General features: G+C 42.9%; 2 protein-coding genes across 3 annotated transcripts; both read right to left on the reverse strand.

Moving 5' to 3' along the window:
- Positions 1–59: 59 nt before the first annotated feature.
- LOC115059199 (protein mono-ADP-ribosyltransferase PARP14-like) lies at positions 60–8,114 on the reverse strand. 2 transcript variants are annotated; one of them, XM_029526837.1, is made up of 15 exons: positions 7,838–8,114; positions 6,993–7,138; positions 4,787–6,883; positions 4,448–4,684; positions 4,100–4,324; positions 3,946–4,012; positions 3,572–3,718; positions 3,429–3,488; positions 3,020–3,196; positions 2,680–2,818; positions 2,528–2,583; positions 1,510–2,208; positions 1,302–1,435; positions 1,038–1,215; positions 60–958 (listed from the first exon to the last, which is right to left on the reverse strand). In XM_029526837.1, exons 1-15 carry the CDS (start codon positions 8,010–8,012, stop codon positions 678–680), a joined length of 4,818 nt encoding a protein of 1,605 aa, XP_029382697.1. In that variant the 5' UTR covers positions 8,013–8,114; the 3' UTR covers positions 60–677. The 2 variants fall into 2 exon arrangements, with proteins under 2 accessions (XP_029382697.1, XP_029382696.1); XM_029526836.1 differs by having other exon boundaries at positions 4,787–6,886.
- A 542-nt stretch (positions 8,115–8,656) lies between these two features.
- Positions 8,657–11,292, reverse strand: LOC115059182 (macrophage mannose receptor 1-like). The gene is made up of 5 exons (XM_029526801.1): positions 11,254–11,292; positions 10,943–10,978; positions 10,288–10,650; positions 9,433–9,807; positions 8,657–9,239 (listed from the first exon to the last, which is right to left on the reverse strand). The coding sequence occupies exons 2-5, from the start codon at positions 10,971–10,973 to the stop codon at positions 8,896–8,898; spliced, it is 1,113 nt and encodes a 370-aa protein (XP_029382661.1). The 5' UTR covers positions 10,974–10,978; positions 11,254–11,292; the 3' UTR covers positions 8,657–8,895.
- Between the last annotated feature and the right edge of the window lie 1,618 nt (positions 11,293–12,910).

Below are 12,910 nucleotides of genomic sequence, written 5' to 3' on the forward strand. Positions count from 1 at the left end.
TGTAGATCCGGTTCAGTGATGACCTTGCAATTAAAACAAGAAGGAAGCTTGTGTTTATGCACAATCATATGTTTATTTGTACATTGTTTGTTGGCAGTACTATTGCAACTTTAAACCACAAATTAAAATAATAATCCATTTGCGTCATAAACAAGAAGCCACGCGCCAAAGTTGGTTAGATTATCTGATGTCTAGATGTAGATGAAAACCCCAAACAAGAATTAAGATGGACTTTTGAATAAATTGCTTTCACAGCAGTCAACAGTTAGATTATAGTTTCCAATTAACGTCAAATCACTTTTCAGAAATCCAGTGTCATGGTTTCACCGTTGTTTGAGAGAGAATAAAGTCTATTAGAGGATAAAAAAATTAAGGCTTGCTTTGAATACTATAAGAGGGTGTATCAGCTTTGTAAACAATACATTATTTTTAAAAATACTTAGCTGTAATCCAAGCTGATTATTTAATCATTCTATCAGACAGATTTAATTAAATGACTGAATGTTGCACCCTCAACAAAAATTATTTCACGCAGCTCCAACACTTGAAGGAGTGTTTAGGGTTAAGTGTAATTGAGATTAAAAAAAAAAAAAATACCATCAACTTACAGCACTAACTTTTTCACATTCTACTAAAAGATCAGTGAACCTAGACTTTCAGATTTTTCCTCTTTCTTTTCAGGTAAAGGTGATGAGATACTCAGGGTAGGCCTGGTCATCGTGGAAAATCACAAACTTGCTGGGCTGCTGCTGACTGTCCACCAAACTGTCGAAACAGTCGGTGGGGTCCGGTCCACGAGGAGGGGGCGCTTTCATGTCTGCTTTACCGACCGTGTATCGGCCGGTCAGGACACGAGCGACGTACAGCCGCCTCAGGCCTGACGTGTCTGGTGTGGAGAAAAACGTGGCTGAGTAGTTTGCATTGACAGCAAAGTACACTCCTTTTCCAAAGACAGCAGCTGTGATGGGAAAAGACATAAATATTTCAGCCATGACGTTTCATGCTATACGTTAATATCCAAACATGTCTCTCCTTGCCGTTGGTTCCTGCGAAGCTCCTGTCAAAGCGGTCCTTCTCAATGATGTCGCAGGACTTGGCTGATGTGCCGTGGTAGAGAGACATCTCCCTGAGATCTGCCTCCCCGTTTTTGGTGAGTATACGCTGCTTGCACAGACTGTAGGCATGCCACTGGAAGAAGTTCTGTACACGCTCGATCTGAGATCAGAAGACAAATCCATCAGTTAATTACTCCTTTATTCTTAAAAGCTGATGGGAAACTGTTTTTATTTCAGCTTAATCACCTTTTGAATGTTGTATTTAGCTGTTTTGTGGAAACCCTGGGCGACGTTCTGATATTCCTGCGAGTTGGGATTTAGTTCGACCCTTTTACTTATTTCGTTGCTCATGGGATCCCAGTGCGCTGGCAGCTCTAAGGCTGAAGCAGAGGTCACACAGATAGATGTTAGAGCTCTGAAACACGGTAACTGAAAGCTACAGACTGTGACACACCTGCTGTCTCGTTCCTTTTCACTTTGCGTGTGATCCTTGTCTGCAGGTTTGTGGCTTCCTTCTTCGTCAGGTTTACCGTCACCATCGCTCCGCCCGGGGCCGTCAGATCTACAGACGGCTTCTGTTTCAGGTGGCTGTACTCCAGCAGGTAGTTTTGACGCAGGCTCAGCTCCTGCCAGGATCCGTCTGCGTCCTGCATCAACCACTGGACACGAAGAGCCACCATTGCTTCTTCTTTTTCCTGCAGGTATTGACTAAATGCTTTGTGTACTGTGGTGTTTACGAGCTCAGTGACGCTCAGAACGTCCTCTTTGAGGCCCCTCACAACGTAGACCTCTTTTCCTGAGCCGGAGTTGTCTCTTGCTTCGGCTCTAGCGCTGCCTCCTCCTCTGTTGACGGTCTCAGGAACTTGTTGCAGACTTATCCCTGCAACTCTGACTTTTGCCAACACTGCCTGCAGCACCATGTCGTCAAGCCTGCAAAAATCAAGCTCAAGCTCTCGCTCGATCAGCTGCTTTTGCAGGATGTTCTCCAAGTCGCTCTTGATGGTCTTCATGACGTCTGCGCCACAACAGATCACACTTAGTACAGCTGGCTGTGGCTGAGAGAAGAGGATGGTTTCTCTTTCTGGTCCGAAAATTGGACGTGCAGATTTTGAATTCTTTTCTTCCCATTCCTTAAACTTCAGTTTAGCTTTTTCTAAAAAAAAAAAAGAAAAAGAAAAGGAAAGAAATGAGAAAAGGAGAAGAGTTTTTGTGTCAGTTCACTTATTTGGGTCTAATATCTAAATATCTAAATTTGCCTATCTGTCATTCCCACAAGTCTTTGTGGTTGGTGCTAATTTGCAGGTATGGAAATCTGTACTATTCGATTAAAGTCAGCGGCCAGATATTATTTTCTCTATCCTCGTTCAGTTTTTGCACACACACACACAGACACACACACCAAAAAAAAAAAAAAGAGAGGAACATTCAGGGAATCCATGAATCCTTTTTGTGGCTTTCACATGCAAACAGACCTATCAGGGTGAGGGGGCGGGGGGCGACTTGTCCGAAACGATTCTCCAGCTCTGACCTGCAAAAAAACATGTCAGAGAATTTAACCAAGATCGCCATATTAAAACATTCTGTTGTGTTGATTTGGACTGTATGGACGAGATCGAGCTCGGACCTGAAAGCCTGGAAAACCGATTTCTGCAGGATGACAATGTGGATGAGTGAGAGAGACTTGGGTTTCAGTTTATTGATAGCCAGTGCCAGGCCATCCAGTAAGGCTTGGCAAGCTTTGACAGGGTCCATCCTGGCTGCACCTGGTGGAATACAAAGACACCTGGTTAGTGTTATTTTCACTTCATTTCCTTTTCAACACGTTGTTTTACCTTTACTTGCCATGTTTCAAATTTTACACAACTGACCAAATTAAAACCATTTTTTTTTTGATAATCAAAATGAGTTACTGATAAAATACACACACATCCACTCATAAACACACACATACACGCGGTACGAACCGGTGTTGATGGCAGGTAGGGCGACCGAGCGGTAGCCTTTGCTCTCACAATGCTTCAGTATCCTTTTGCAGTTCTTCCGAAACACGTCAGGACTAGCACTGAAGTTAGCATGGATGATTTCTCGACAGCCAAGTTGCCCTGGTCCAGTGGTGCAGTAGAAATTTGTAGGTATGCCAGCTGCCAAAAAAAAAAAGGCAACCATCAGAGGAAAAGCACCTTATCAAAAATGGTCGGTAATTCAGTTACTGTTTCCACACAGATGACACGATTTAGTTCTTTCACTCATGTTTTAACCCCAACCACACAAAAACAAGAGGCTGGACTTGCATTTTGAGAGATTCAAAGTGCAGCATGTATATCCCTAAATCCTCCTGAAAGCAAATTCACAATCACAAGTCGTAACTCTTACTTTGTGCCAGCTGTTCCTTAACAGCCGGTCCTGCTGCAGTTAGGATGGCCTTGGTGACGCCTGTGGAGTTAATAAATACACACTTAGGATCAGATCCAGGCTAATACACTCTATATATCCGAATCAAAACATTTAATTCATACCAGAGTCATAGTTGGAGAAATCAGTTGTGTTGACAATGACATCGGTGTGCTCATTTATAATGTTTTCTTTAATTATCCGAAGTTTGACGCTGCCCAACATGGCTGTGACCTCATCAGTGCTGACAAAGACGGGGCGGTAAAAAGAGGCTACAGTTGTGGAAAGGACAGAAAAAAATAAACATTATTAAGGTTTTGTAGTTTAAATTCAATTTGCAGCGACACATTTTGCAATGAACACAGAATCTGAACATAATTTGAAAAAATTTAAGGTACATTTTTTAAATGTACGTCAGCTTCTAGTTTTGGTATACTCTAAAGTAAATCTTCAGCAGTCCCTGAGGTCTGGAAAATAAAAAGATGGTTTTCAGGCTAACCTTGACCCGGGCTGGCATCATTTGTGAATCCTCTGAGATGCAAAGTTTCCTGAGCAGACTGAAAGGCCTGCAGAGACAGTTTCATGATCATATCATCATGTGTTACATAATCAATCTCCTTCTTTGTTCCACGAAATTGCAATTACTTCTCTACCTTGCTAGATTCTTTGTCCGTGGGATGAATGACAATGCGGACTTGGAAAGATGACGTGCTGCTTCGCTTCTGCTCGAATGCTCGGACCTCATCCAGAAGAACCCTGGAAGCCACGCTGTGGGGAAAATGCAGGACTTCGCCGGTTCCAAGCACAGGAAGAGCAACTGCACTGAAACCTCTGCTCTGACAGCAAGCCAGAATTTTTTTTAAGCCACTCCTCAGAGCCTGGAAGATTTAAGGATTATCAAGATTACCGTAATTTTGGAGAAAGAGTTTTCAGAGTCGAACAAAAAAAAATGAATAAAGAAAAGAAAATGCATCAAATCTGATGACAATTCTTCGATTCACCTGAACTGCAGGTCCATTTTGGTCATTGTCCCAGGGGACAAGACTGAGGAGGATCGCCGCTTTGGATTGAAGTGCAGACAAGTTTTCCAGCAGGAATATGTCACCAGGCTGTAGCGCCGCTCGTGCAATTTGACAAAACTTTGTATTCAGCTCAGATTTTGCTGTGCTGAATAAAACGTGTCCAATGCGAGTAGAGAAAGGATCTTGCCCAGCCATAGGAGACACCAGAGCGTCCGCCTGTGAAGGAAGAGGAATACTCTACTGTAATCCAAACTGACACTCAGATGAGGCAATCACCCAAAGTGACAAAAGTATCAGCATCTAGGCAAACTTTCTCACCTGCTGGGCCTCGATGGTTCCCTGAACGACCTCGACGAGGACGGCGCCAGCGTCTCTCATCCGGTCTGCTGAACCACTCGGTGGAGCGTTTCCGGTGCTCGTGTGTTGAAGATGTCTGTCACATGCTCCCTGCATGGCCCTCACCGCCTCCTCTTTGGCATCAATCAGGATGATTTTGCTCAGACTTCGCCCTCCCTGACTGCCAAACCTTTTTACGGCGCTGACGATAGCTTCAGAGCACACAGCGAGAGGAACACCAAACACACCCGAGCTGATACAGGGCAGGGCTACAGACCTAAACTCCATGGTGTCTGACAAATTCAGAGCGGTGTCAACAGCTTTCTCCAACAACAACCTTTCTCTGCCATCTGCTCTTCCAGCTGTGGGACCGACGGCATGCAGAAGTTTCTTGCAGAGTAAGTTCCCCCCCGTGGTCACGACCACATCACCTGTGGGAATTTTCCCAATGTGCTCCACTAAGGCCTTGCTCTCCCTCTGTATTTCAGGGCCTCCTGCTTTGCTCAGTGCTAGAGCAACACCCCCACAGTGGTCCAGATCTTCATTGGCGGCGTTAACCAGGGCGTCTGCCTCCAGTTTGGTGATGTCGCCCTGACGCACCAGCACTTGAAGACCGTCACTGAGGATGTAGCTGGCAACTGGTGCGTCTCCGTTACTCTGTCCTGCACCAGATGCAAAACTCTGTCGAGCAGCACAATGTTGTTCTCTAAGCTGTATGAGACTCTTCCGGGAATTAGCTACACTTAAAATGCTGTCTCTTCCAGAGGAACTTTCAAAATACCTTGTTGCCGCCGGCAAGCTGATGGTGACTATGTCCTGAACAAGAGAGTCGAGAAATGGACCCAGCCTATTTCTGACCTCTGTCATCCTTCCAGCTGGACCCTGCAGCAAAACCATGGGCTGAGGGGAAGCGGTCAAAGGAAAGATCGTCACCCCCGCGTAGTCAAACTTATGCAGCTGCAGCAGCTGTGGTAAATTTTGTACTAACTCTGGGAAATGGACAAGGACTTTCCCTTCTACGCGCGAGTCATCCAAAATAAACTGTTTGACAACTTCACTCAGGTCTTCAACCTCATCGGTGTGTCCCAGTAAACACAGAGTGCTGTCTGAACCAAACAGGACCTGAGCCCGGTACTGCACCTGGTTCATCTCATTCACCTTGGACTTGAGTTTTTCACAAAGGTTATATGGCACCACAGAGCAGTTAGGAACATCGAGCTTTAGCTCCGTAAACTTAGTCTCAAGTTTCTTTTCTGCCTCATCTAGTTTATTAGCAAAGAAGGAGTAGACACATAGCTCTGTATCCCTTAATTCCATTTCCACTTTACCCTCAAACCCCAGGAAGTCCCCGAGAATGCCTGGGCCTCCGTACGCCTTCCTTAGGACAGCCAGAAGATGTGGCTTCATTTCAAAAACTTTCCTCTCTAACACCAGCTTCTCCTTCTCAGCCACCCAATCTCCAGCTCCAAGAATATCCTCCACAAGACCCTCCAAAACGACCTGACCTGCATCTCCCTGTGTGACCTTAACTCCAGGAAAATGTATTCCCAGTCCGCCCTCGATGTCTTTCCACAGGAGGCGGAGCTTGGCCTCACCAAGTCGACAAACTCGAGTTTTCTTTTGGCTTAAACGGGAATCCTGACATTTGGCAGTTGAGCCTTCTACATCCACCAACCTGGCATTAACCTGAGGACTTTTCCCAACGACCACAGCCAGCCCCCCCTCACCGTACACCTTAACCTCATCAGTGGTCTGAGTGGAGGGACGGGACTGAAGCAGAGCTCTGACTTTGTGAGGGTCCACCTCATAGTGGCACAGGTAGGCCCCAAAGAGTTTGTCCACTTCAGCCTTCCAGTTTCTACCTTCACCTACAGCTGCAGGGGGGGCTAAACTCTTGACGACAACCCGCCCCTCCTCGGGGTAAATCTGAGCAGAGCAGCCCACAGCAGTGAGAGCTTCCTCTAGTTCCCCCCCAGCCTCGGGACATTCCTTCAGATAACTGAGGAGGTAAATATCCGGTCGTAGTTCATATTCTTCACCACCCGGTGGTGGACTGGAGGCAGGAACGCTCTGCTGTTTCTGCTGGAGGACAGATAAGACAGTCAACCTTCGACCTTTGATACAACGTCTAGTTCTCCTGGATTCTGCTACTCTTCATGTACCGGCTACATTTTACTTCCACACCAACCTGTGGAGAAGTGAAGTCCACCTTTGTGCTGACGGAGTGTCCTGTAGTGGAGCTGCAAGGTCGCGGGCTGGCCTGGACGTCCAGCACCAGAGGACCACCTGCAAACTCCAACACGTGTTCACGTCTCTGCAGGACTCTTTGCTGGGCTGAGACAGAAAACAGCGAACATTGTGTTTCAGTTTGGTTGCCCCCTTTATTCCCTGACGAAGGAAGATAAATGTTTCCAACTATAAAACACTGGCACTTTTTTACAAATGAATGATTTTATGGGTAAGAATCCCAGCGGGGAATCATAATCTGCTTATAATCTTCCAGTTCGGGCCTCTGCTCATTTCTACTGTCCAAAACGATTAAAAAAACAAAACAAAACACAGAAGTTTCAAAATAAGAAGGATGTCTTTTTCGGATGTAAAAGGTCCCCAGGTCTGACAAACCTTCTGTTGTCTGACTTGGACATTAATTCTGATTTTCCAACCTTACTGGGCTCCTGCTGACATGCCACATGTGAAAATGGCAAATGCTGTGTGAAGGAGAAACGTCCAAGAGCCATTTTGTGCTATTTAAAGAGCAATCTGATCAGAAGTGAAAGTGAAACCAAAGAGTTTCTTCGAACACAATGTTAAAAGAGAGAACAGCGCCAGAAAGCACCAAAAGATACACAACAGTTCAACAAACGAACAAACAAACAAACAAACAAACAACAAAATACTGTTTTTTTCTTTTGCAGAAAATATAAAGAGGAGAAAAGAGACATGAGCACGTTTTGACTTTCACTTCGACAAAAAAAACAAAAAACAAAAGCAGGTCAAACTAATCCGGCAGATGTTGGGAATCGAACATCTCACCTTCAGCTTCTTTAAAGGCGATGCTGTACCACCTTCCGGTGCTCTGTGTCACCGAGCCGCACTCTCCGCCTCCAGATTTGCGACGAACGTGAAAATAGTTTTCTATCTTTTTGCGCTGGTTTTGGTCCAGATTGGGGCACTGGAAGTAAACCGGGTACGGACCGGGACCCTCCATCACGGTGGACCGAGGAAACACACCGAGCTGCTCCACTGTGACCGACCCCCTGCTGTCCAAACCGAGTCCTCTGGGTACTTTACTTTCCTTTTCTGCTTCTTCTATTTTTTTTTTTTTTTTTTTTTTAGATGGAGTGCTTTATTGAAAAATACAAACAAGCGAACAATAAAGATTTGTCCTCACAAAGAAGTCTCTTTACAATAAAAAAATCTAATATTGCAAAGGAAATGGGTGAGATATGTCTGTATGCACTCTGTTTTTAATCAGTTTGTGTATTTCAGGTGTCCTGTTGATGAAACAAATATCACTGATGAGGCCTTGATGTGCTTCGTCCAGCTAATGGTGCCCATGTAGAGATGCATTAAATATAAGACATCAACATCTACTCCTCATTTTATAATTTCCACATATTTGTCTATTCATTTTTTAAGTTGTAAAGAGACTTTACAGACACTCTGTCCATCAGACAGAACACAAAAAAGGGGAAGTTGCTTTTCTGTAAGAGGTTTTTGAAGACAACAGACAAGAAATGTTGTGTATTATTCCTCCTTAAAGAGTGTGTGATAATTATGAACAGGACAGAGTGTCCAAACTTTTGACTGGTACTGTAAATGTAGGCCTATTCAATCAGAGCCACGTAAAAAGACAGGACCACACTATTGTTTATTCAACTTCAGAGAAATCCATAAAAACTCCCAAAACCATAAACAAAGTATGAATATGATGGTGTGTAATATAACTGCACTTTAACCAAACATCCAAAGTTCAGCTTAGCTCTAATTAAAGCCGGAGAACACATTAAGTGAGATTTCTTTGTAAACTAACGCAACCACAAAAGCAAAGCAACAAAATTAGCATTTTGCCTTAAAGGGTGGCGTTTGTCTTATTTGAAACAGAAAAAATTAAACTTTTCTTTGTCATTTTTCCTGACCCACTTATGTGCTCCTTGACTTTCCATGGCTGCAGACATGTCACAGTTGTCCGTCACATTGTCTGATCTCCAGTTGTCATACCGGACTGCTTCGTCAGTCACCCAGAACCAGAACTGCAGAGTGCAGGTGTAGTGCATTCCCAGCCAGACAAAAGCAGAGGAGGCGTTCTTGGCTTTATGTTGGATCCATTTCTGCTGGTGAACGTCGGTGATAGAGATCAGGTCAGAGTGATGCTGTCTGCAGTGATGTAAGGCCTCAGTCCACGTCTTATTTTCATTCACCAGGATGAAGTTATCTGTCACAGACCGACACAGTTCAAGTCCAGGAAAGACCTCGTCCTAACGTTGACTCCACAGCCAGTCCTCATCATACAATTAGCATTTTTCAACAAGCACAGCAAAACAACGACAACCTGCATACGTGGAAAAATGACTAAATATGTCCAGCTCTGCCCCGAGAGGATGAGAACAGATCTGAGTAAAACTCACCGCTGTAGCAGAAGAAGGGTCTTGCTTTCTCACAGTCATCAGAATCCCATTCTCCTGAACTATTTGAAAAAGCACATATTTTTTCTTTCTCACAGCCATCAGGATCCCATTTTCCTAAACTCTTTGAAAAAGCACATTTCCTTTCTGTGCCTGTTTCATCCACCTCCCAGTGCCTGAAAGAGAAACTGCTCCCATCTGACCACATCCATCTGTCTCTGAACAAGCCGATCCACCTGTGATCACCAGTTTGTAATTCTGATCCGTTCCATCTGGCCTGCTCTTGAGTGGCCAGATCTCCCATATTGTCCCTGCAGTGTTTCAGAGCCTCTAGCCAAGTCTTGTTTTCCTCAACAACATAGGTTGTATTTTCATGTTCTGTGGAGAGAAGAGATAAACAAGCTTTGTGAGAAAGACACGTTTTAGAAAACTTCATTTTTCTTAAAAGTGAAACAACGATCCATAAACAATAACCTTTATTGAGCAACTGACTTCTGACAGTTTGTCTAGTTTGTTTGTTTTCTTGAATGAATTGTTGTTATTATCCATCCCAGGGCTTCACCATGGACCGCTCCACATCCAGAACACACACAAAAAAGGCCCCGGGAATCAAACCTACAACTTTCTTGGTGTGAGTAGACAGAGCTAACCACTCCCCACCCTGCCCACGAGTGTTATCAGTTTTGTTTTTGTTATGAGTGGGACTAAATGTAACAATGTGAAAAACAATAATTATAATATTGTACATTTCACATTAGGTCTATGTTCACATTCACATGTAAACCACGAATTAGACAGACAGACATGTTGAACACATCTGAGTACAAGTAGGAGTAAGAATTATCCTCATATTCTCACCTTTGTAGCAGACAAACAACTTAGTCTGACTACAATCCAAATCGAGAACATTCAGTTTGTTGTCAATCGCTGCACAGTTCTCAGGTTGGTTTTGATCATTTGGTTCACCCTCGCTCCACTCTGTTTCATTGTCATTGAACTCCACTCCTGGTTGAGTCCAGGACCATGTTCCATTTATGCTTAAGCAGTAGTTCAACCCAATCCAGGCTCCGGTCTGATTAAGGTTCTTGATGTCTGACCTCCTATAAACTGTGGCCAGGTCTGTATAATTCTCTCTACAGAACGACTGAGCTTCTGTCCAGTTCTTGTTCTCGTTAATGAAGTGGTAGTCGTACAGCTGACCTGTGATGAGGGAACATGGACCTACACAAAGAAAGAAACTCTAAAGGGATTTTTCTGCAACATCATGAGCAAATCAATGTTAACTTCTAAGGACATACTTAGATTTGTCCTTTAAATGTGGCACAGTATCTGTATTTACTGCCGGGACAAAACACAACGACATTACAAAAAGTGAAGTTATAGAAAAAAAGTGTTTTTTTGTTTTTTTTTTGTCCCAATAAGATAAACAACAAATAACCATCAAACTGTTGTGGCTGATTTCTTAAATAGCAGCCGTAATTCTGCTGGTGATCTGCTGAGGTGATTCACTTACCCATCAGAAGGAACACAATGTGACGCCACATCTTTGCTGTTTTAGGAGAATAAAACACAAACAAAGTTCTGAATGGATGTGTCAGTTTAAAAACAATCAAACTGCACACTTGCTACAGTAGCAACGTCATTTTGGAGCCAAAGACAAAATAAACAACAACAACAACAACAAAAGAAAAAACAACACAAAAACCACAAACTTAAATAAACTACAAAACCTTTCACCCTGATTTCTATAACACATAATCACCAATAAAACCAAATGTGAATAAATTTTTGGCACCCAGTAAATGATGTATCAGAGTTACTTACTTGGTGGGACTCCTTCAGGTTGATGTCTCTTCACGATGAGCAGATGACGACTAAAATATTCAACTGGCTGACGCTGACGTTTAAGAAGCTTAACATCAGGGTTTGAATATGAAAATACAAGATTTATATCAGAGCAAGGCAATGACCAACTGATGTCAGGATCATGGTTTACATACTGTATCAGGAAAAAATCCCAAATTTAGCACACATCCCTGTTAACTGGCTAACAAGCTGGAACAGAAATGTTACTGCATGCCACCATATCTACAAATAAAGAAAACATGTCAAACAGATGTGTGTCAGCTGGTGAGTGTAGACCCAGGAGAAAAAGAGGAAGCAAGGCGGAGGTGCAAAGTCCAGAATGCAAAATCTTTAATGGAGGTGGATGCAGGTTTGTCATAAACATGTAGGCAGGAAGAAACAGGAAACAAAAAAAAAGCAAAAATCCAAAAGAGTAAAGCGAACAAGAGGTGACACTGAGACAGTGAGGAGGGCTTATATACACAGGGAAACAAGACACAGGTGAAACACAGAAGTAACCAGCTGAGGCAGGAACATGACAGGAAGACGACGATGACACCAACCTTCAAAGTAAAACAGAAAGTGTTTAACCACAACAGATCAAACAGATGAGATGAAAATGATGATGTAGAATAACATGAAGATTAATGTCATTATTTTAAATAGTGTTCTAAAAAAGACTGTGGACTGCTTGAATTTACTGTTGATTATTATGCATGCAGGGTTTACAGTAAGAAACAATCCTGAGCAAGATTTTTTTTCCGAGGAGGATGATTCAGAAATTAAAGATGATAATGTTAAATGTGAAACTCAGTCAAGATAATTAATTTGAGGAATCATTCGATTAGCAGCTATTTAATTCACTAAAGGACAATTTATCCACCTTATTTTCAAACACGGAAGTAAATAGTGAAGAACTTCCGTGTTGTTGTTTTTTTTTTTTTTTTTTTTTTTTTTTTTTGTGCGGCACTTCCGGTCAGCCGCTTTCCCTTACCGAAGCTAACGGTGCATGCTAATGTTGATCAAAAGTGTCGTGGGGCCGCCACAAAGAAACCTAAAGAAACTGACCTCCTCTCTGCCGGGGTCATTACTACATCGGCCGGTCGTTCCTGCAGTCACGCCACGAAATAAAAATTCAATTCAAACGAGAAGACATTTTATTTCACATCAAGTTGTATGCGTAGTTATATAGTCAGAAAATCTTTTGGTACAATTCAGTCCTTGAAATATAATCACAAAAAAAAAAAAAAAAATGGAAGAAATAATGAAAAATAGAGGTGACAAACACAAAATGTTCAGAATAAAGTGGGCTCATTCAAAAAACCCCTCTTCCTCATAAATTGTAATAGTTCAGTTAATTTAAACTTACACATTATATATGTATGTGTATCATATATCAGCTCTCGTACGCGGCCGATATTCAAAACACTCCCCCTCTACGTAAACTTTGCGTTTATATAAGTAATTATTATAGCCCCTAACGCACAAGAGACCCCAGTCTTCATCGAAGCCATGACTTAAACACACAAACAAACAAAAAAACCTAAACAAAACAAAACACAAATATCTCTGTTGTTGCGGTAGACACGAGTTAGCTAGCAGCTATAAAGTGGTGAAAGTGCTGGACCGGAAGTGT

This window comes from Echeneis naucrates, chromosome 18 (assembly GCF_900963305.1).
Source record: "Echeneis naucrates chromosome 18, fEcheNa1.1, whole genome shotgun sequence".
Lineage (NCBI taxonomy): Eukaryota > Metazoa > Chordata > Actinopteri > Carangiformes > Echeneidae > Echeneis > Echeneis naucrates.

Coding starts and splice junctions, on each gene's coding strand:
- LOC115059199 (XM_029526836.1), bottom strand. CDS start 8,012: ATGGAGGGTCCCGGTCCGTACCCGGTTTACTTCCAGTGCCCCAATCTG. Junction 4,013..4,099: donor CGGACAAAGAATCTAGCAAG/GTAGAGAAGTAA, acceptor CTGTCTCTGCAG/GCCTTTCAGTCTGCTCAGGA. Junction 959..1,037: donor GAGCTTCGCAGGAACCAACG/GCAAGGAGAGAC, acceptor TTCCCATCACAG/CTGCTGTCTTTGGAAAAGGA.
- LOC115059182 (XM_029526801.1), bottom strand. CDS start 10,973: ATGTGGCGTCACATTGTGTTCCTTCTGATGG. Junction 10,651..10,942: donor CATTGTGTTCCTTCTGATGG/GTAAGTGAATCA, acceptor TTCTTTGTGTAG/GTCCATGTTCCCTCATCACA. Junction 9,808..10,287: donor GTTGTTTGTCTGCTACAAAG/GTGAGAATATGA, acceptor TTCTCTCCACAG/AACATGAAAATACAACCTAT.